Source organism: Dermacentor albipictus, chromosome 10, assembly GCF_038994185.2.
Source record: "Dermacentor albipictus isolate Rhodes 1998 colony chromosome 10, USDA_Dalb.pri_finalv2, whole genome shotgun sequence".
Lineage (NCBI taxonomy): Eukaryota > Metazoa > Arthropoda > Arachnida > Ixodida > Ixodidae > Dermacentor > Dermacentor albipictus.
In genome coordinates this window covers 50,251,931-50,273,790 of record NC_091830.1, presented here as the reverse complement: position 1 = coordinate 50,273,790, position 21,860 = coordinate 50,251,931, and the positions used below count along the sequence as shown (strand labels likewise).

The 21,860-nt window shown below is 47.7% G+C and overlaps 2 protein-coding genes across 2 annotated transcripts; one reads left to right on the top strand and one right to left on the bottom strand.

The window, feature by feature from the left end:
• Positions 1-243: 243 nt before the first annotated feature.
• LOC139050984 (uncharacterized) lies at positions 244-15,514 on the bottom strand. The gene is made up of 7 exons (XM_070527920.1): positions 15,174-15,514; positions 13,520-13,646; positions 9,439-10,319; positions 6,903-6,961; positions 5,122-5,245; positions 2,515-2,677; positions 244-1,603 (listed from the first exon to the last, which is right to left on the bottom strand). Coding segments are annotated over exons 1-7 (1,881 nt in total). The 5' UTR covers positions 15,175-15,514; the 3' UTR covers positions 244-1,077.
• Positions 15,515-15,901: 387 nt separating this feature from the next.
• Positions 15,902-16,363, top strand: LOC139050324 (uncharacterized). The gene has a single exon (XM_070526557.1). It carries the CDS (start codon positions 15,902-15,904, stop codon positions 16,361-16,363), a length of 462 nt encoding a protein of 153 aa, XP_070382658.1.
• The last annotated feature ends 5,497 nt before the right edge of the window (positions 16,364-21,860 follow it).

Sequence of the window (21,860 nt, the reverse complement as noted above, 5' to 3'; positions counted from 1 at the left end):
CATATACACATTGTTAGTGCTCCCGTGATTAACTTTGCATCTCGAGACGCAATTTGAATTGTACAACTTACCCATCCACTTCTCGTTTACGCAATAGCCAGGTAAACGAGCTTCTCCGCGGCGCTTCTTTAACTTTCAGTTCTTCGACCACTTCCCTTGATTTTAAGGCCAGTAAAAGTTCAATTCAGAATTTTTCTGGCTTGGTGATTTCGCTCGCCCTCGCCCTTAGCACAACCGCGACAGTTCCCACCAGAATCTGTTTATTAATGCTTAGGCAACACACTCTGTGGTGAAGCTCATTTCTGCATACACAAATGTTTCTTTGACTTCAAGTCCTCCTTTCCCAAGTTCGTCTGAAAAATTCAGGTCACATTGCGTGCACTGCTGGACTCGCCGGAATGACACACGGTGCAATTTAAATGTGGTGCCATTGGTATTCTTCCTTACATTTTCGGAACTCTACTACTCCCGTCATACGTGCTCTGTTGCGCTTAATTGCCTTGAAGTGCATATGAAAATAAAGCCGCATCTGCAAGTGCTTCTTCTGTTCAAGTCATTCGTCAAGCTGCTGCCTCTAGAAAGCGTTGTCTGGCTTTTGTTCAGGATTCCTGGGTGTTTCACACAAGCACGATCCTCTCAGCAATGTCTTTTATCTTTACTCTTCAAGAGTGCCTATTTGTAAATCCATTATGTGTCTCCGTGTCTGCAATTTCCGCTGTTGCTCATGAGCACACAAGCCAGACCCAGAGGTGCAGGCATGCCAGTTCTGTTGCTTGCCGAGCCCCCTTTTTTTTTGCCAGCTCAGGGAGTAGCACAAGAACTGCCCTTCAAATGGCGTCTGCTTCTACAAGCATCACTGTCGCAACGCCGATAGTGTTCGTACTTCAGGACCTGTGGCTCCAAGCTACTGGTCAAAGCGTGAGCTAATGCTTCCAGGCGTGCACAAGCTTGCGGACAGCGGACAGCAGAGTCTGACTCTCCTTCTTTTGCTTGGCACTGCGGAACCCGCGATGCCAGACGCTGCCTTGCTGCACCTCGTCCCCTGCCCTAAATTCCACGCATTTCAAACCGCTTTTGTTACGTCTCCGCCGTCTGCGGTGTCTCTTCCTCTTCGTCCACGTAGTCCTCCATCTTGAACTGAAAGTGGCGCGCACGGAGGTGCTTCTTCAGCTTGAAGTTGTTGGCCAGGCCCTTGCCGCAGTGCGGGCAGTAGTGCGGGTAGTCGCCGGCGTGCACCATGCGCTCGTGCTTCCGGACGCTGCCAAGCTCGGTGAAGCGCTGGGTGCACTGGCTACACTGGTAGGGCCGCTCGCCCGTGTGGGTGCGCAGGTGCGACTTGAGGTGCACCTTCTGGTTGAAGGTCTTGCCACAGTCGGCGCAGGCGTGGATCTCGGCGTCGTCCGAATGCAGCTTCTTGTGGCGGTTCAGGTTCGAGGAGACGTTGAAGCGCTGGCCGCACTCGTTGCACTCGAACGGCTTCTCCTTGGTGTGCACGCGCATGTGGGTCTCGACGTCGTCGGCCCGGTAGAAGCCCTTCTGGCACACGTAGCAGGAGAAGGGGCGCTCGCCCGTGTGGGTCCGCTCGTGCATGGTGACATGGGCCCTGCGTGAGGAGAGAAGTGAAAGAGCTCGTTAGCAGAACTATGACGCCCAGTGAAGTTTTAAAATTTGCAGTAATACTCATGAACATGATTGGTAGATAGATAGATAGAGAGAGAGAGAGAATTTTTGTTTGTTTGCCGTGAGCACAAACGCCCTTTATGGGATACATAACCATGCTATAACCATAACCAGCATATAGGGTGCAGCAGAGGTTAAGAAGCAACACAGTATTCAGATCGCAGTGACCTTTCCAGCAGCTTTGCTTTCGCCGATTTGGCCTGCTTCAGGATCCTGCTTGAATAATGAAGTTTAAAGCGAGTGGTCCTCTGTTTTGTCTTGCGCTTTCACAAAAAGGTGCCACAGGCACCAAAACAATTTTTTCCGTCCAATCTAGGCTTGTCCTCAACCTCCAACAATTCCAAAACGCTTTCATAAATTGAATCTATTTTTTGTGAATTTTGATAGAAAATTCACTGAGCGCTTTTAGTGGGCAATAACCCAAACACACTGCCGATCGCAGCTGCAGGCAACGCAAATTGAGCGTCCCATGTAACTCTGGCGGCACCGTATTACGGCGGCGTCCACCAGCTCCATTTCATTTCGGTTTCTTGTCGCCGGTCTTTTTTAAAACACTATACAATAGGAAAACAACAAAGCACGTCTCGGGCAGCTCAGGCACCCCCAGCTTGGAGCGTGGCAGCATCTCGTGTTGTAGCAACTTCTGCAATGCTTCGCGTTAAGTACTGTTAGCTACAGTTGAGCCTAACGAATTTTTTTTTAGTGACTTCGAATTGTATGTTTTCCCAGTCAGCGTGTATATTATTGCATTCTTTCTTTCTTCTCTCAACACGTATGGCCGAAGGATCTACTGCGATTGCCATCACACTAAAAAGAAAAGACAGACGGACTCACTTCCGGTCGCTGCTGTAGGTGCAGTAGGAGCACTGGTGCTTGCCCTCTTGCCTCTTCCGGTGCCGGGTCTGCCAGTGACGGTGCAGGTGCTTGGCTGCCGAAAATGCGTCGCCGCACGCCTCGCAGCAGAACACCACACACTGGGTGGTCATGGCGTTCTTGCCTGCAGCATACAACACAGAAGTGCTCAGGCAACAGTATTCTACGATTACAATGTACCACAGCGGAATCTCTACAACAACTTCCTCAAGACCTCAGTGAATCCTAAATTTGCATGACGCACAACAGACCACAGTCAACACTCCAACAATGAAGCTATATAGACAAGGGGATCCGAGGGGCAAGATGTTTAGTTAGTCGCAACCATGCCAAGACACGCACACAGTCATTGATGCCAAAGAAGGCATTGGGGAAATTGATTGTTATGTTTATTTGAAATGTAGTAGTCCAGTGAAATCGCAATATAACGAACCTCACGGGATCGCAGCAAATTGTTTGTTACAGTGAAAGCCCCAAAATTAACCATTTCCCCCGTAAACTCATTAGTTTATCAGCTGTCACTGTATGACCACCACTGTATGCACCCCCAAAGCGCCATATATAGAGTTTCAACCGCAAATGAGAAGCTGATGCCCAGAAAACCACAGACAAAGAGGAAGCTCGATGTCGCCTAAATGAAGTGGAATGTTTTTGTTTGTTTATTTTTCACAATTCTTGCTGTGGACACCCCAACTGTCTCGCTCGAGGTGGACACCTGAACTATTAGAAAGTGTAAGCGCGTGTAAACGACACTATTTGGAAAGTGCGACTGTGTCACATTCTCGCTAGCACAGAGGTTATATTTCTCACCGTGCATAGCTGGTATGGCCGCAGAAAGAGTGTTTGCAGAAAGAAGGGCAAAAGATGGATGAGACGCACCTACGTTGCTAGGCAGCCCTTGTTAGGGCAGAGGACGTGCTTGCAAAACCTGATGCGCTGTCACCTCCACAATAGAAAAAAAAAAAGTCCCGTCCGGGCGTTTTTCTCTTCTGGCACCGTCCCAAGTTTTCCGAACCGATGTACTGGGGCATCTGCTAGCCTACTGTTAGCACTGATAATGAGCTGGGCACAGCGCTAGGAACACTTGCTGGGGGCACTTTCGGTGCCTGGTAATGCGAAATTTTGCAAAAGTGAAACTATCTCCCAAAGTGTTTGGCCGAGAGTACTACCCAAGAAAAGCACCGTCTCCTTGTCAGATGACAATGACAAGCAAAGAGAACTTGTTTCCCTATTGATTTCCTGAATAAAGGCCCACATCGAACTGCTGCATGCAATCGCACTCATGATCTGCCCTGACTAACGTGGTGGAGGTACTGTTCTAGCTTTGAGTGTAGTGGTTTCTTGCTCTGAATTTTCATTGAGTGTTTACTTTATATATTTCTTTTTTTGCACGAGTGGCACTAAAAGTGTTGTGTACACTTTGCAACGAACGGCTTTGTCCTTAATTGGGCTCTCAGAGGCTCTGCTTCAGGAAACCGTCTGAGACATTAAAGAAAGAAAAGAACCCGCGTCACAGGTGCTAAGTGTCCAAACTTGCTGATGTCTCGAATGCCAAAAGTGTGTACCACAAACAATCTCCTAAAGGGTCCCTCATCACGCCTGGCCATATCGAGTTGACAAGTGCAGTGCATACAATGCATGCTAACGATCGTGTCTGCTAAGTATTACATCGCTAACCGCCGCAGAAAGAGATGAAATTTGAACAAAATACTGTTTGGTCTTCTCCTCGCGGGCGCCGTGCTCCCAGCTGGAGAGGTGATGTAAATGCGCAAGTGCACCTATGTACTACATGTCTGTACTGTGACGTCACTCATAGTGACACGTGACTGAGAATTATTCAAGGCAACGCCTGTTATTAGTGTAATCCGTTGCTTCAATAGACAAATTAAAGGTTAGAGAAATAATAAAACACAAAAACCGAATGTCTGCATGCTTTTGTTTTATTTCATACTGCAGCAAGAGAGATGTACTTTGTTTTGTCTGCTCGTTACCACGTCGTTCAGTCGTGTGTGTGCAGGAAACAAAACTATGCCATTTTCTACCATGTTCCAGCGTGTGATCATGCTCTGTGATCCGCTTGTGTATGCCTCAGTGTTTGTGTAGCGCTGACTTATACCACTAGTCAGGTGTTCTCATGCAGAGCGTGCAAAATCGCATGCTGTGTGAAACGAGACAAACGCAACAGCTTGCCCGCAACGCCGTCAGCGGAAGTACACTGCGCGGCAAGAAAGCGAGGGCAAAAAGAGAGAGAGAGAGAATGAGAGAAAAGAAAGAAGAAAGCCTGTGACATATGCGCCACGTGATCCTCGAGCTCCGGTACGGGATAACACAGTTAAGGAATTTCGCTTGCGGAGGCTGGACGGGGCAAGTGGAGTGTGTGTCTATGTCAGTCGCGAAGGCCGCCTTCTGAAATCATTGGTTCGCGGCACCTAAACATTTCAGTCTCGGCTATTAATGAACCAATTTGAGCAATGTTTGCGGCAGAATGCTCCCTAGAGGGCACATAACTTCCAACGTGTCACCAAAATTGTGGCCTGGTGAGGGGCCCTTTAAACAACCCAAGCTCACCTTTCCTGCGTCCCTTGCGCTTATCTGGCTGTGGGAATGTCTTCACGAGTGCAGTACAGGGCTCCTGCTTAACTTCCACGGGAGCAGCCTTTTTCCTTGTCTGGGCCCTGGTGATTCTGGTCGTCTGCATGTAGGCAACAGTGAAAAATTCAACCAAATTAAATAAATGCTAAAGAGAAAGCACTGAACCTGTTTAGAGACTGCTGATACATTTTCCCAAAACTCACTCTCATTTATTTTGGTTATGGTGCAACGATTACCGGAACAGGAAATGAAGGCCAAACAAATTTCTTGAATTCCACAACCCTTCAGCCAACTCAGAAGTTCACGGGGCAGGTGGAAGCTTGAAGTGATGAACACCTACTGATCAAGAAATGTCGCTGGAGCCAACGACGACTTGACTTGTCGGCAACTGCTTTCCTTAGCAGAATTTTCATCTACGTCTAGCTTATTCCCCCACCTTACACGGGGGAGGATGTGGAGAATAAGCCACCAGTGTGCACCAGGTCCTTGCACACCGGCACAGTCAAGTCATGACCAGAACTGAGGTCCTTGAAATTACGAGTTATTTTTTTTTTTTCACACACAGATCAACTGTTTATCAGCAGACGAGTGTACGCATGTTTCATTTCGTTGGATTTATCTGAACACGCAGAGCACTACCTAAGGTGATTTGCACACTACCCCTGCGATGCCTTTTTCTTTTAATAATAAAAAGAAAAAGGTTTAGAATTTTGTTCTGATCTTATTCCACCCACTGTAGTTGGTGTCAAGTTTTTTTACAAGCCTGCTCAGTAAAGCTACAAGAAAAAAAAAAGGGGGGCCGTAAGAGTGCCCAGGACCTAACAAGAACATAAAAACAACTAAAGTCTGGTGTTTTATGTGCCAAAACCACCATCTGATTATGAGGCACCTCGTAGAGGAATACTTCGGACTAAACTGGGTTTCTTTAAATGTGCACCTGTACCTAAATACATGAACGTTTCTGGATTCCGCCCCCATAAGAATGCAGCCACTGTGGCCGGGATTCAATCCGGTCTGGGTTGGATCTCTGAGGTGCATCTATCTTTAAATGCAAACTAAAAAGAAACACCAAATAACTTTAGACTCGTGTGTTATTCTCCCAAAACTCTATTTTCGTTAACTTCACACAAGGAGGGGATTAGCCGAAGAGAAAAAGACGGTCAAAGTTGCATTTTAAAAATCTTATGCCAACACCGCAGTGCCGGTGAGTCGGCGTGACGTCACAGATTTCAACATTCTTTACCAATTGTTTTCCACATTTGTGGCTAAGCTTAAGCGCTTGAGATTTTCTCAGCAGTCTCATAATACGAAGTAGACAGTCTGTTATTACCACGAGAAATTTAGCTACACATGAGCAAAGTTCATGCCATCACAACAAGCTGGAGCTGGAACTTCCACGGTGGCCATCCCCAACAGTCTATCCTTCTGTTTTTTTTTTCTGGCTTACCAAATCTTTTCGAACGGAAAAAGTGGCTAGCTTGGTACTGCAGAAGGGTACTGAACTAATTCAGCTGAAACAGTTTTTTTTTGTTGTTGTTGTTGTAGTGCCCCTTGAATGCATGATAAATGAGTGTTCTTGTATACCATTCCCATAAAAGTGCAGCCGATATGGCCCAGAGTAAAAAGAGCGACCTAGCGTTGAACAATACATAAGAGCTGCCGAGTCACCGCGGTAGGGACTTGAAAGGGGCGAGCAAGGTTTTGTCAACCGTGGTAGACTCAAGCCACCAACATCATGTGTGAGATGGCCCTCATACCTGACATCCCTTGGACATTGTCTTCTGTGTTTTCTGTGCCTTTTCTTGAGTTGCTGCTTCTGGAAGGAGAAAGATTTACTGGTAAGCGCATCATCAAAAAGCATTTCATCTATTTCATTTAAACACGGCTCAGGCGCTTCGCAACTGTCCACACCACCGCATGAGCTCGAAGGCCAACCGCAGAAAAATCTTGCATCACATAAAAAATATTTACAGTAATAATGTAGCTACACAGAAGATACGGAGCAAAATGCTAATTACTGCATAAGAAACAATTTGCTAAATTCTGCATATTGCAAATCGAAACTGAAAAAAGAAAAGGAGGTAAAGAGATCCAGCAGTTCCAATGCATTTTGGAATCTGTGCAAAGCAGAGGTTGTGATGCAGTTAATGAAACACTACAGTCGAACGTCAATGTAGCGAATACAAATATAAGAAATTATTGGCTAAAATGAAGTAAATATAAAATTTGGTTGGCCGTGCTTTATTTCACCACTGTAACTGAAAACGCAGTAGCCAATTAAATATCCGTTACAGTGAAGCAAATGTTTGTATGCAGGTGCCTCAAAATATATGCGTTCTGATGACAAAAATGACGCGTAGAGTCACTGGCCAATTTCTTTGACACCCGATAATTAGGACTTTGGCGATTAAGTAGCACAGACACCTACTTCCAGCATTAAATAATAACTGAATGAACTTAGGCCCAGTGGCCCAAGCAGCGCGGCCTTGTGTAGTAGTTTTTCTGAGAGCTGTGGTAGCTAAAGGAGATTTCGACCAATTGGGAGGGCGAGGTCGGATGGCAGCAGAAGTGCAGTACGGATTCACCTGTGGTCCCTCTCAGTCTCTGTGAAGTCTGCCGGCTGCCAAACTTAGCAAAAGGTGAGGCAACGTAAAGTTTCCACCTGTACCACCAGCACCGATTGCTCCCCACAGTGGGCAGATTCGTACGTCGAGGGTCACCTTCTGTGCCGTCAGCGTGACCGCGAGCCTATTTGTGTTGGAGCGTGTGCTACCCGTGGTTCCGTTTTTACGATGGCAAAATGACCTCGTCATCTGGCAAGCTTGGTAGACAGGATTTTCTGTGTCATTCAGTGCCACAACAGCATTGAAAACACTGAACACCAGTAGCGGTTCGTGAAAGTCTGCATATATTTCAAGGGAAACCTGCCGGTGAGAGAAGTGCCCAGCAGTACGCAGTCAAATCTTGCATTTTTCAGTTCGCATGCCTTCTTTTGATTCATTTCATGTTGTAAATCGAGTGGCCCTTACGTACAGAGTGATAAAAGCTTTGTGTGTGCGAGCACATTTGTTCAATGCTGGTCCCTTTCGGGATGAAGTACACTGCAGGACCAGCCGATGAGAAATGTTAGGATTAGGTCCATAGTGCTGACTTTTCGAAACGCTGTAATTGAAATGGCATGTTTTGGCAGCAACAAAAAGAAAAATCTCATGGGCTTTTTCCAGAAATTATGTTCGCAAATTGAGAGAGGTGGCCACGTGTCAGAATGACACCTGTCCTAGTAGTTTACCCAGTTTAATCCATTGTTGTAAGCCTTTGCAAGTCTTTGCACTAGTAACTGCACATAGTTGTCTGTAAAACAAATATCATTTATCCTTTTTTTTTTTAATATGCCGTTCACCTAATGAGTGATACTAAGCATCTGAACTATGCAAGATCAGAGGTACGAGCTGCTTATCATTTTCTTTTCTTTTTAAACATGCAACGACATCGTAATCGCACAACAAATTTCTGTGTTGCCGTTTCCTACTAATGTGCTGGTGCGTGGTGTGACATGTGACTACAAAGTACAAAGCCTTTGAAATCGCTTGCACAAAACATGCCAATGTTTCCAAGTCAGGCTAGCACAGAAAAGTGATCATTTGCATGCAGATACAAAAATAACTCATAGTTTTGATAACACGGCAATGCCGATGGGCCCAGCACCATGATCTACTGAACAACACTTGGTGTGCCTTATGTAGTTCTACATAACGATAGTATGTACTACATACTATCACAGTTAGTGTGTGCAATAAGACACAAAAGACATTTTCAAACCAAGGAAAAGCATGAAATGGCTGATAAACCTGGTTCCACGTTCCCAAGCACCGTAGGAACTATGAAACGCTAGGTTGATCCTGATTAATTCTGACTGCCTAGGGTTCTTTTAACAAGCACCTGAAGCACGTTAAACGACTGTTTTTTTTAAATGTACCTTCACCACCATAACTGGGAATTCACCAGCGACCTCCTACTAAGTACATTCACTGTGGCGCCACTTTTAAGAGTCTCGATTCTTGAGTGTGATGACCCACTGGTGGGTGGCTTGTCAAATCGCTCGAACCCGTCATGACCCACCGGTCAGTCCCCAAGGAGTTGTGTTCCTTTGAAACTTTCTCGATGCGCAGAGAGTCAGTGCCACAGTGCACCAGATCAGAAGCAACACGAAGAACCACAGTGGGCAAAAATAAATTAACAAGATATTAAAACATGCCTTAAGACGAGAGAAAAAAATAAAGGAAGAAAACTCACTACTAGTTTGTGGTGACTGCTGCAGGACCTTCATGTGCACGATCGTGAGTTTCTGCGGCGAGTCTTTGCCAGCTTCACCACTCTGCTGATTCGACGAGGAATACATGTGGACCGGCACCCGAATCGGTTTGCCGGCATCCTTCGCCTTGACTACCATGGTGACTCTGGACTGGCTAGCAATGGGCAGCGACGAGTTCCGCAGTGTCTGTGAAATGTTCGTCCCGGCGGGCTGCAGAATGCACCGACGCACAATCACGGGACCCGGGGTCCCTGACGGAACACGGGCTCCGGCCACGATCACTTGGCCCTTGAGTGGAGTGCCGGAAGAGATCGACGAAATGGTCTTCAACTTCTTCGCATCTGGAGTTTGCGTGTCGGTGGGAGCAGGCCTTTTCTCCGAACTCTGGTGGATGAATTTTAACGAAGCCTGCGAGTCGGGAAGGATGCATTCACCGCCACTAGTGCCTGCTGCGTAGCAGTGGTCCTCATTGTAAGGAGAGCTTCCCAGTGTGCTGTTACGTACTTCGTCTGCTTCCGCAGGTGGCGGGCTCTCTGCAACGACGCAGTAGTCTGTGGTCGAGACGGTCTCGCAGGCGATGTCAAGGTTTGCCGTGTCCACAATGACCGCCTGCGAAACGGCAGTGTCGTCGCCCCCAACTGTTTCATTTGCAGCACAACAACTTGGACCGGAGGCCGGCCCCTCAACAACTGCATTAACGGCATCGTCTTCGGTCATCGTCGAAGCATTGTTTTCCGATGGGGTTCCATCTTTTGGACAGGTAGAACTGTCACTCTGGCTTTCTTGCTGTAGCAACTCGCATACTTCATCTAATTTTGCCGCCGCCTTGTCTTGAATGGTGCCGTCGACCTGCACCTTGGCCCTGATCAACAAAAATAAGAGGATGCATGGTCAGTCAGTTGTTGCAATCAGAAAAAGCACTCTAATGACACCACATTCCTCATTGTTTGATGGCTCTATCTTGTGTAAAGTGTTACGGCACAAGAGTCGTACAAGTAAGTACGGCAAAAACAGCCATCCACAAGAAAACGTGGACACACGTTCACAAAAACTTGTCTTACACAAGTGTTGTCTGCAAATGGCCATCGTTGCAGCTTTCGCCTAGTCACGTGAATGCCACCAGGGTTGGCAGGCACCTGAATGCTAGCCGTTGAGAAAATGCTCGTAGATAAAAGAAAAAGCTGCGTGAATGCAGGCAATGGCTATGCCTTCCACGGTAATGAAGCGGGTGACTATGTGGAACATAGAGTGAGCTTTCAAAGCGTTTTGCCAGACAAAATAATGTTGTTGTCTAAATGGCCAATGAGCTGTGTCTTCCAGTAAGAGACAAATGAGCAAAGGCCACATTAAATACATTATTTACCTATTCTAACGGCACACCTCTAAGGAAAGAAAATGGGAGAAGCGTCCAAAAATTGTTCGTGCATTACAACCAGCTACAAAGCCAAAACTGAGTTAACAACACTGGTAACAGCCAGCACCGTGGCCATCACAAGGTCAGAAGAGAACAAGTTTCGACTTTTATGGCTCCACATTAATTTTGACGACCTGGGTTCCGTTACTGTGCACACGCCTGGGAATCGGGCACGCGACCTTGTACTCAGCAGCGTAGCGCCACAGCCACTGAGCTGCCAGGGCAGGCACATGGAAAGTTGACTCCTCATTCTTACAATAAAGTTTTTATGATGATGATGATGGCTTCTTGGGCGATACATCACTGGACTTACAGTGCAGTTACAGAGGATGGACAGGAGCAGGCACAGACAATGCTGACTTGGAAGAAATATTATTGCAAATACGCTCGAGAAATCATAGAAGCTGAAACATTTTGTGCAATCAAACAATTCCCGTGTAAACGCTTTCTAGACAGCACCATGAACGAAAGAGTTGATGGGGCTTCCTTGCACATGCTCGGCGAGAGTTGCAACGCCAAGTTGGAAAAAGCTTTGCCATCATGTTCCTGGTGTTTTATCAACATGCGTGCATTTGGTAATACATGCTCTGCCTACTGCAACGTTGTGTGGTGTAGTGTTGGTGGTGTGGTGTAGTGCACAATGGCTACGCCGTGCTGGTAGTTATGATGGTGTGTACAATAGTAAAGTCATGTAATATTGGTGAAGAACTGTCAAAAATGCAACTTAAAGGGATGCTAATTCAGAAGCACTAGATCAGTTTAGCTTGATAAATCATCCTTTCAAAACCTTATTTTTATTAAGTTTGCTTTAAGAGGTTGATTACTACCATGAGAGAAAATGAAGGATAAGGGTCCACTTCTCGAATTTCAAGCCGAGATCCCAGTGCCACCATGTCAGCATGACATCATGGATTTCAAAGTATTTTCTCCTATTTGGACTGCAGTGGCATAGTCAGTCTTTGAAACGCATTCTGTACAATTCCTTCAGAACGTCATAGTCCTTATTTACTGATAAACAATTAACGAGACTCAAGCAGGCTCAGCTAATATCCACAACGTCGTGGCAAGATGGTGCTTGACTTTTAAGTGACTGAACTAGAGTTCAGCTTGGTGTTGCCATGTGTCCTTGGTATTCGCGTCTATTGCGATTTAGCAAGCCTGTTATCAAGTGTGAGATGTGTTTTTCATACTGTAGAATTGTGATTGACTAATATAATTTTTTTTTCTTTCATGTCCTTTTAAAGCTGGATTCACACGACGAGACGGATTGCCTATCCAGTTCACAGTCTGTGACATGTAAAAGGCACAACTGCCAGCTTCTCTGTGACATTTTTTGCGTGTGGCGTGATTCGGCGACACCGAGCTACGTCATGCTCATTCGCTGGCTGAATTGGCGCTCTGTCCCATCGCACGAATCCCGCTTGTGCCCACAAAGACTAACACTCGAATTACAACTACAAAGGCAGGCACAGCTGTCAGTCATCAAACCTTTACAGACGGGCCAAATCAGTATGCTACTTATAAACGAGTAACCAGTGGTGCTTGTGTACATTTGAGAATGTAAATAACTACTATTTGCATTGCACACGCAATCTGATTAGACAAGTCTTTCATGCTACAGAACTGGTGACAACGTTCCAAGCTATTCTGGATATAGTAGGTGTGCCTGACGACGACGAATAACGCTATAACAGTGGCAATATGGTGAATGACAGTAACTGGAACAAAAGTGAAAGAACAATATAAGGTTGACAGTGTACAGCACGCATTTCCCAATAAAATTTGTTGTCAGCGGGGAGTGTGTGCCCCTGTACATCTGCTCTTCAATGCATTGCCGCAACAAGCAGCCACAGCACACCATTTGCACTTGCAACCAATACATTGTGCACTGCATACTATAAGCGCAAAGGTGCACAGATGACACACAATTTAACATGACCTTATGTCCCCAAATTGCAGTTCTAACATAAATAGTAGTTAATCTGTAGGAAGCATTGCAGATGGTAAACAACTGCAGCGCGAAACCTGGAGCGTGAAACTTCTATGACTGCGCTATTTGTACAGCTTCCAAAGCGTTGCCCTGCTAAGCATAAAATAAAGCATTATCACCACCATCATCGTCCTATTTTCCTGTCTGCAGGACAAAGGCCTCTCTCAGCGATCTCCAATTATAACCTTGTCCTGTGCATGCCGATTCCAACAGCCACCTGCAAATTTCCCAACTTCATCACCTCACTTAATTTCTGTCGTCCTTGACTGCACTTCCCTTCCCTTGGCACCCATTCTGTAACTCTGATGGTCCACTGGTTTTCTGCCCTATGCATTACATGACCTGCCCAATTCTTTTTTTTCCCTCTTAATTTCAATTGGAATAGCAGCTATCCCTGTTTGTTCACTGAATCACAACGTTACACCTGATATTTTTCATTCCACTGCTCTTCGAACGGTCTTTAACTTCCCAAGCTTCTTTTTTAACCTCCAAGTTTTTTGCCCCATATGTTAGCACTGGTAGAATGCAATGTTCGCACACTTTACTTATCAACAACAGTGGTAATTCGGGAAACTTACCACTGTCGTTGAAATAGGGCATAGCTCTGATCAAACATACAGCCAATAACAACAGCAGAATACAGTCTGAATGCACACACCTGGCCTTGGCAAGCTGGGCACGTATCTCTTGCAGCTGCTTGCACAATCGTAAGACGTCGCAGTCTGACGAGCCTTGCATTGTTGCTTCTTCCTCTTGTGGCTTCTGCTGCGAGGGTTGTTCCTCCACTGCAAAGACAACCACACCTCTTGGAGCGCCACAAGCAGTGCGACTCTTAAAGCTAAGCTCCAATGGCGAAATCTGTAGCGCACATTTATTTCTCGGTGCTTTGGTCATGTGCGCCAAAAGACAATACCGAAGACTGCATAGTTCAGCATTAAGTCAAATCTGAAAGACTATGCATGCATAATTCTCCAATAAAATTTAGGTAGGTCCTTCAATGTCCTTAAAAGAGCTCAGCTCACTTTTTCTAAACACCACATTTATTGGGTTTTAACAAATCTGCCTCCATGAATTTGCATTGGAGCTTACTAAGGTTATGCCTCAGGTGCAGTTCAGGACTTTCAGAGAAGCCTAGAGTGTGCCCATCAAGGCCATGAAATTGGCCAACATTCTGCAATGATGCTCATTAAACCAAATCATAAAACTCTGACCACGGAATTGGTTATAACATTGCAGCAATCTGCTTTATGGTGCTCGTGAACCACTGTTTGTTAATTTAACAGAACTTCGCGAGAGAAGTGATTTTATATTTTTTGACAGAACCCTTACAGTGACCCGTCAGAACCATTTGTGAAGTAGGAGAGTAAGGTTATATTGCAACTTTTCTTTTTATTGAAAGCAATGCCCATGTTCAAACACAACAAATGATGGCCATTTATTTTTCTAGCAGAGATGTTAAAATGTGATGTTACAGGGATAGCTGGATTTTTAGCTTACGAAAGCTTAAGACAATGAACACCGAAAAAAAAAAAAGCAACACCACGGAAAAGCTCAAATTTCACAGCAACGTTTCACTGTAATTTTAAGTTCCAGAAGCGCATTGTCTAAAAAGGTGGGCTGCGCTTGCCACACAAGCTGCACAAATAGTTCAGATATACCCTCAACGAACCGAACCTTGATAAGCAGAGGCATTCTCTACGCAAGGAGCAACACAAAATGAACGTGTTCTTTTCACAACGCACAACTCCTGCAGACTCGGCGATGAATGAACAGACAAAGATACCATATCTTGTGATTAAAACAAACTACACTACCTTTGCGCGTTCTTCATTTATGAATGAAGAACGCCGCGGTGACTTCATATACAAATAGAGGCTGAAATATGAGTGAATTTCACATAATTGGTTTCTTAAGCGGAAATTTACAACGAGGACGTGCCAGCAGTCAAGATGACATAGATGATGGCTTGCGTTGTTCCCAAAAACAACTGTTCTTTCACGCTTTGCTTTCCGCCCGACAGTATGTCAGCGCCCTGCTCTAGTTCATGCTTCTCAATATCAGTTGTGATGTAGCGCTCCCGTTGTTTACTGAAGAAGTTCACGGTGAAGCACGGGCTTATGTCTCCATCTGTTTGCGTAAAAGTTATGTAACGAATCATCAGGGAGCAGCTGTGAGCATTCGAAACGAATACACAAAGTGCGAGTTTCCGACGGTGTGTCGTGATGCTTCAAATGGCGCATGGGACAGTGGTAGTTACAGCGTCGGCAGTACGCTAACAACACTTTTAGAGAGTGAATGAGAAACAAACTCACTGACTGGTGGTTGTAGCTCCGCCAAAACACCGCGCGCTGTTGGCCGATTTACTGGTCACGCTAGCCTCTTTTCACAGAGGCATCGCTTCCCGCCGGACGAGACGCCAGGATCGTTAAAAGTCTCAGGGAGCGGCGGGGCTGCTGTAGGCTTGTTGCGGGTTCCTTTTTACTACAGATTTAGCCACTTTAAGGCCACCGGTGCCAAAACTACAGTAAACTTTTTCGCAGTTTACCGTAAGCATGCGTAAGGGTTACGGAGGCTAGCTATAAAAGTAGGGTTGCATGCCACACAGCCAGCGTCTACAAAATGGACTCAGTCTGACTTGACCTGGCTTGGCTTCCATCGACTTTCGTGAAAACAGCTGAAGAGAAGAAAGGGGACCGAGGGGCCCGATTGTTATTAATCATAGCGTAAGCAGCCACCAAACAAGGGCACCAAGAACAATATAGGGGGAATCACTTGTGCTTACTGATTGAATTAAAGAAAATTATAAATTAATGAAAATGAAAGCCGATATAAAAACAACTGGCCGCAAGTGGGTACGAACCACTTATCAACTTATCGAGTGAGCAGCGCTCTGACGGAGTACATTCAAGAAATTTGGACTAAAGGTCACCTGCTACGCCAGTGGAAGTCTGCAAACGTGATCCTAATCCCAAAGCCGGGCAAACCCCCAAATCCAGAAAATCTAAGACCCATTTCCCTAACTTCATGCATAGGGAAATTGATGGAGCGCGAAGTCCAGACCAGACTGACGCGCTTTGTGGAGCAGAACGAACTGTGGCCGCACGAGATCATCGGTTTCCGACTGGGCTTGTGCATGCAGGACGTGATGCTCCTACTCAAACATGACATAACTGACTCACGTTCTACAGAGGCCAAGGTAATCCTCGGCCATGTCAAGGACTCTTTGTCAGACAGAACTGCCTGCATGAAGTTCCAAGACATTGAATCTCCCACACTTAAATTCGGGAGCAGGGGCACGCCGCAGGGCTCGGTTCTCTCCCCGTTCCTCTTCAACGTGACGATGAGGGGCCTCCCCGAAGTTCTGAGAAGCATACAGGGGCTAAATTTCAGTATGTATGCGGATGACATCACCCTCTGGACCAACCAGGGGAGCGATGCGAGCATCGAGGAGCGCCTGCAGGCGGCGGCGGACAGTGTCGTGGACTATGCTGCCAGTAGCTAGTCTCTCAAGTCCTACGCGAAAATCGGAATTATTCGTCTACAACCCAAAGTCGCTCCGGTGCAAGCGCAGCTTAGAATTTGACAATAAAGTTGGGGGCAACCAGTCCCAAGGGTAAACCAAATCAGAATGTTAGGACTTTTCATACAGGAAAATGGATATAATAATGGGACAATAAAAAATCTAGAGGGATTTGCCACGCAAGGCCTTGGCATATATAGAATGGTTGCGCTGAGAGAACGAGGCCTGAAGGGAAGATGCTTTCTTGAACTAACCCAACCATACGTAATAAGCCGCGTGTGCGATGCCACGCCTTTCTTAATTAAACGTCAGGTCAGATGAGAGGCGGAAACTCGACTCGCTCATTCGACGGTGCATAAAGGCCTTAGGCTTACCAATTAGCACCTCCACAGAGAAGGTCAGCACCTCCATGGAGAAGGTAGCACCTCCGCGGAGAAGGACGAAATGGCGGAGGCTGTCAGAGTTATCAAAGCTATCAAAGTGTCAAAGCTATCCTCGAAATGGTAGGCATGAAAACAGGTAGGGGACTACGAGGCAAGTCAAACATCGATCCGCTGAACTGCCGAGAAAATCTAATCATTCCCTCCATCCATCGTAACATATGCATCCCATATTCAACACGGAGAGGAGAGAAAAGAGAGCAGAAGCTCTGATCAAACACTTCGATTCGTTGGACAGCAAGCCGGTTGCGTACGTGAACGCGGCAAGTGGCAGGGCGGGTGCGGCGGTCGCCTCGGTGGTCGACGGCCAAGGGGCCTCCGTATCGGCCGCCACCATTAGAAGTCGCAACACAGAAACGACTGAAGAAGTCGCGACAGCGCTCGCTTGCGAACGGAAGCAAATTTCCTAATTAGCGACAGCAAAACGGCCATCTAGAATTTTGGAAAGGGTAGGATCTCGCCGGAAGCGGCAAGGGTTCTGGCCAGTAGACGGCTGAATAGAAAGTATTGCCTAATTTGGACCCCCGCACATACGTCCGTTCCTTGCAACGAGGCGGCCCACGAGTTGGCCCGAGCTCTCTACTTCCGCGTGGATATGGAGCCGCCTGACTGCCGAAACATGGACGAGCGTCTGCAAAATTATACGGCGATTGTCGAAGATTATCGGCTACGCAGGAGGCTGGTGCCACCACCAGATACAAGTCTAAACAATAGAGAGGCAGTCGCATGGCGGCGCCTGCAAGCTGGGAACTTCGTAAACCTGTTCTGGGGTTCTGGGCATACGACGTTATACATGGTAGAGAAAACGATAAGTGCAAACACTGTGGGGCCAGAGGGACCCTCGACCACATAATTTGGGAATGCGCTAGCTCCCCAGGGGCTGAAGCAAACAAATTGTAGAGCGGCCTGGGAAGCCCTGCTGCGGAGCGAGGACTCTACTCTACAGCAACACGCCATCCGCCTGGCGGAAGAAGCCGCGAAGAGTCAAGACCTCTTCGCCTGCTTTTAACCGCGGAGGTCCCGGCCTCCGTCCCCTAGGCCTGTATGCCGGGAGTCGGGGACTTCCTTATCCGGCGGTACAATAATGTTGCCATCATCATCATCATCATTATCATCAAGTGAGCTACTGTGGTGCCGTTTCCCCCATCCGCTTTCTGGAATATTTATGTTTTTTTTAACTATTAGAACTAATCCTTGGAGAGTTAGCCAGCGCCACCACTCACAAGCCTTGGCGGCGGATGTGGAATATTCTTTCTGCTGTAGGCGTAACGAGTACGCGAGGTTTTTGGGTGAAGGCAACCTGCAGCATAGAATTTCCTGCAATATGCAATTATTGTACGAAACTCTATGACCTGCAGGCTCTCCAAAACGATGCCAATGAACTCACAATATATATATATATATATATATATATATATATATATATATATATATATATATATATATATATATATATATATATATATTGTCCCGAAGCACTTTGGGCAGTAAGCGTTCGCGACTAGAACGTTGGAGCAGCGAGAGGTAGTGTCGCCGACCGAGCACCGAAACAAGGTTGTCCTTCCTCGTCGTCGTTGTCTATCTCCTGGCCACAGCCCCACTGCTCCCTATTTTACAATACAGTTATCTCCTCCGCGGAAAAGGAAGCCGTCCCGGTGAACTACGGGTAGGACAGCACAGGCGGATCACAGTAGGGCTTGAGACGCTGGGCATGCACAATTTCGCGTCCACGACGGCGATGATCCAAAGGTAGCTCGAGGGGTTCCACAATATAGTTGACTGGAGACGTTTGTTTGATCACGCGGTATGGGCCTTGGTACTTCGACGCGAGTTTCGGTGACAGTCCAGTGGTAGAGGCTGGAATCCAAAGCCACGCTAGCGAGCCAGGAGCATAGGATACAGGAGCATTGGAACTTTCTCGATGGTGCTTCTGGCGTTGCTGGGCGAAGAGACGTTATATCACCTGACCCGGGGCTGACAATACCGGACTGACAAAGCCGTCCGAGCCAAACACCGACGCTTCCCACTATGGTACTGGCGCTGTAATATACTAGCAGGACGAGAGTGACCCTCAGAAGAGAAAGCTCAAAGTGATCGGCTATTATACACATTCACCAAAGACGTGCCTTGGGACAGCCGGGCGCGCGCGCCGATTACACTGCTTTTTTTTGCTGGGAACAAAACTTACCAGCGCGCGCAGACTCGAAGGCCAAGGTCTAGTAATGGGTTGTTCATTAGAAGAAGACAGAGAAGAGAAGCATGAATAAAAGGCTGGGAAGTTAACCAGGACTGCTCCCGGTTGGCTACCCTGCACGAGAAGAAAGGGGAGCGATAGATTAAGAGAAAATAAAGTCCACTGTCTAGCTGTGTCTTACCAGTACTCACCTACGGGGCAGAAACCTGGAGGCTTACGAAAAGGGTTCTACTCAAATTGAGGACGACGCAACGAGCTATGGAAAGAAGAATGATAGGTGTAACGTTAAGGGATAAGAAAAGAGCAGATTGGGTGAGGGAACAAGCGCGAGTTAATGACATCTTAGCTGAAATCAAGAAAAGGAAATGGGCATGGGCAGGACATGTAATGAGGAGGGAAGATAACCGATGGTCATTAAGGGTTACGGACTGGATCCCAAGGGAAGGGAAGCGTAGCAGGGGACGGCAGAAAGTTAGGTGGGCGGATGAGATTAAGAAATTTGCAGGGACGGCATGGCCACAATTAGTACATGACCGGGGTTGTTGGAGAAATATGGGAGAGGCCTTTGCCCTGCAGTGGGCGTAACCAGGCTGATGATGATGATGAAAGTCCACTGTTGCTCGGTAGCATGCTCAGTCAGGTGGACGGGACACAGTCATTCGAAAGCGAGAAACGTGACCTCAGCACAGCTCTGAACCAGCTAGACGGAAGACCTCTTTAATTGGATGAGGTCTTGGGAGCATGATTTCGCATATATCGTTTTTTTTAATATTTTAGAAAATTACGGGAGTAAAATACTACTCCCTAAAACTGTAACTTGATCTTTATAGCTGAGTATGTTGTATGTGAGCGGCGGCCAGCATTGAGGAAGAAGGGTATGGGAGCAAAGGACAGAAAGAGCTCCGAGTGGACAGGCCCAAATCAACGCCCCAGCGACAATTACCCCTCTGACTAGCAAAGCAGAACGCGAAGACTGTGCTATTGCAAGTTGCATGCGCCGAAAGTGATTGCGGAGCCGAAAACACACCATGGCCGCCATGTTTCAAAGATCGTACAGACCGCGGGTTTCGAAGAAAGGTAGGAGGGGGGGGGGGGGGGCGGCGTGATCCTACCGGTCCCAGCAGAAAAGGGAGGGGGAGGGTGGGAGAGGGGGAGGGAGGCGTCCACGCAACAATGGTTGCTAGTGTACTGTCAAATGCTCATATGCTGCAGCCTAAAGCTCACGGCACGGTGCGAAAACGCGCTCACAGCGAAAGCAAAACGTGCGCGGACATGCATGCAGACGTGCTGTCGTTCGCTTCGAACCCGTGCGATCGGTACATTGAGGCTTCATTCTGTTATGTCCCATTTGGTTATACAGACAGCCCCCTATAAGAACATAACTCACATAGTTTACTCTCAGCGTCTGCTTACCTTACACGCAAGGAGCCGGTTCGGGAGAGAGAGAGAATCAACTTTTGTGCCGAGCCCTTGGTGACGGGTGGTGCGCGCTGGCACCAGATGGGGTGGAACCTTATTCTCAGGTCCCATATGTGTCCAGCAGTTCCTGGCCCCTAGCCGCCAGCGCGAGCTGGGTCGGTAGGTCGGGGCTGGACAACAAGGTCTCCCATCGCTCGGGGGGGTTGGGGCTGGGGAGGGTGGGGGGTAGGGATGGTGGAGGGTTCTTGAGCTTAGCGCACTCTGCAAGGATGTGTGCTAGAGTGCCTTTTGACCGTCTGCAAAAAGGGCATGAAGTGTCATGCTCTGTTGGGAACATCTTATGCAAGAGCACTGGATTCGCTAGCGACCCCGCTTGCATGCGTCGCACGATCGTTTGCTGAATTCGGTTGAGTTGCGGATGCGGACGGGGAAGCCTACATCTGCCGCTTCTGTACATTTGCGTGATTTCTTTGTAGCTTGTCACGGGGTGCGGTAGCCCTGGCTCGTCCTCGGCCCGGATCGATAGTTCTCGGGCATAGTGGTCGGCGAGTGCGTTGCCTTCCACTTGCGAGTGAGCCGGGACCCACACGAGCTCAACGGCCCGCCCCGGTGATTTGCATTTGTTGAGGATCGCTAGTGCCACGGAAGAGATGTTCCCCTTGCGGTAGCTTGCGTAGGCGGTCTGGGAGTCTGTGACAACGGTCCTCACTCCCGGTTGTGCGAGTGCGAGGGCCACGGCCACTTCTTCTGCTTCGGCTGTATTCGTCGTCCGTATCGACGCGCCTGTGACAAGTTTATCGATGGTGGTGACGGCCGCCGTTGCTCTGGTTCCGTGCTTGGGAAGTGAGGCGTCCGCGTAGAGGACCTCGGGGTCCTCTTCCAGCTGTCGAGCCAGTGCCTTGGCCCGCGCAGAGCGTCTCTCGTTGTTCCTCCCCGGCTGCATGTTCCGGGGGAGGGGCTTGGTCTTAATAATGTCTCTCCACGTTGTGGGGAGCGGCTCCGTTGTCGGTAGCTGTTCAATTTGCCATCCTATCTTGCGTAGGACGGCCCGACCGTGCTCTGTCCGGCTCAGCCTTACCCTCTGGTGGGATAGGTGTGCTTCCACCAGCTCTTCCACCGTGTTGTGGGCACCCATTTCCAGCAGCTTCTGCGTTGACGAGTAGACTGGGATGCCCATGGCGAGTTTTACTGCTTTCCTTTTCGTCGTGTTCAGCGTTTCGCGGTTCACCTTCGCAAGCTGGAGGTACGGGGCGGAGTACGTTACGCGTGACACGACGAATGCCTGCACCAGGCGCAGTGCGTCTTCTTCTTTGATTCCTCTGTTCCGGTTGGTGACTCTCCGGATCATGCTGAGGACTTGCTCGGATGTGGTCTTGATTTTGTTGACGGCTGCGTGCGCCTTGCCGTCGCTGCGCAACAGCAGGCC

Bases quoted from the DNA above. Each gene is read 5' to 3' on its own strand.
- LOC139050984 (XM_070527920.1), bottom strand. The intron at 10,320-13,519 runs GTGTGTGCATTC...TTTGTTGATCAG, and splicing joins GCCCAGCTTGCCAAGGCCAG to GGCCAAGGTGCAGGTCGACG. The intron at 2,678-5,121 runs GTGAGCTTGGGT...TGTATGCTGCAG, and splicing joins GCGCAAGGGACGCAGGAAAG to GCAAGAACGCCATGACCACC.
- LOC139050324 (XM_070526557.1), top strand. From the start codon at position 15,902: ATGGAGCGCGAAGTCCAGACCAGACTGACGCGCTTTGTGGAGCAGAAC.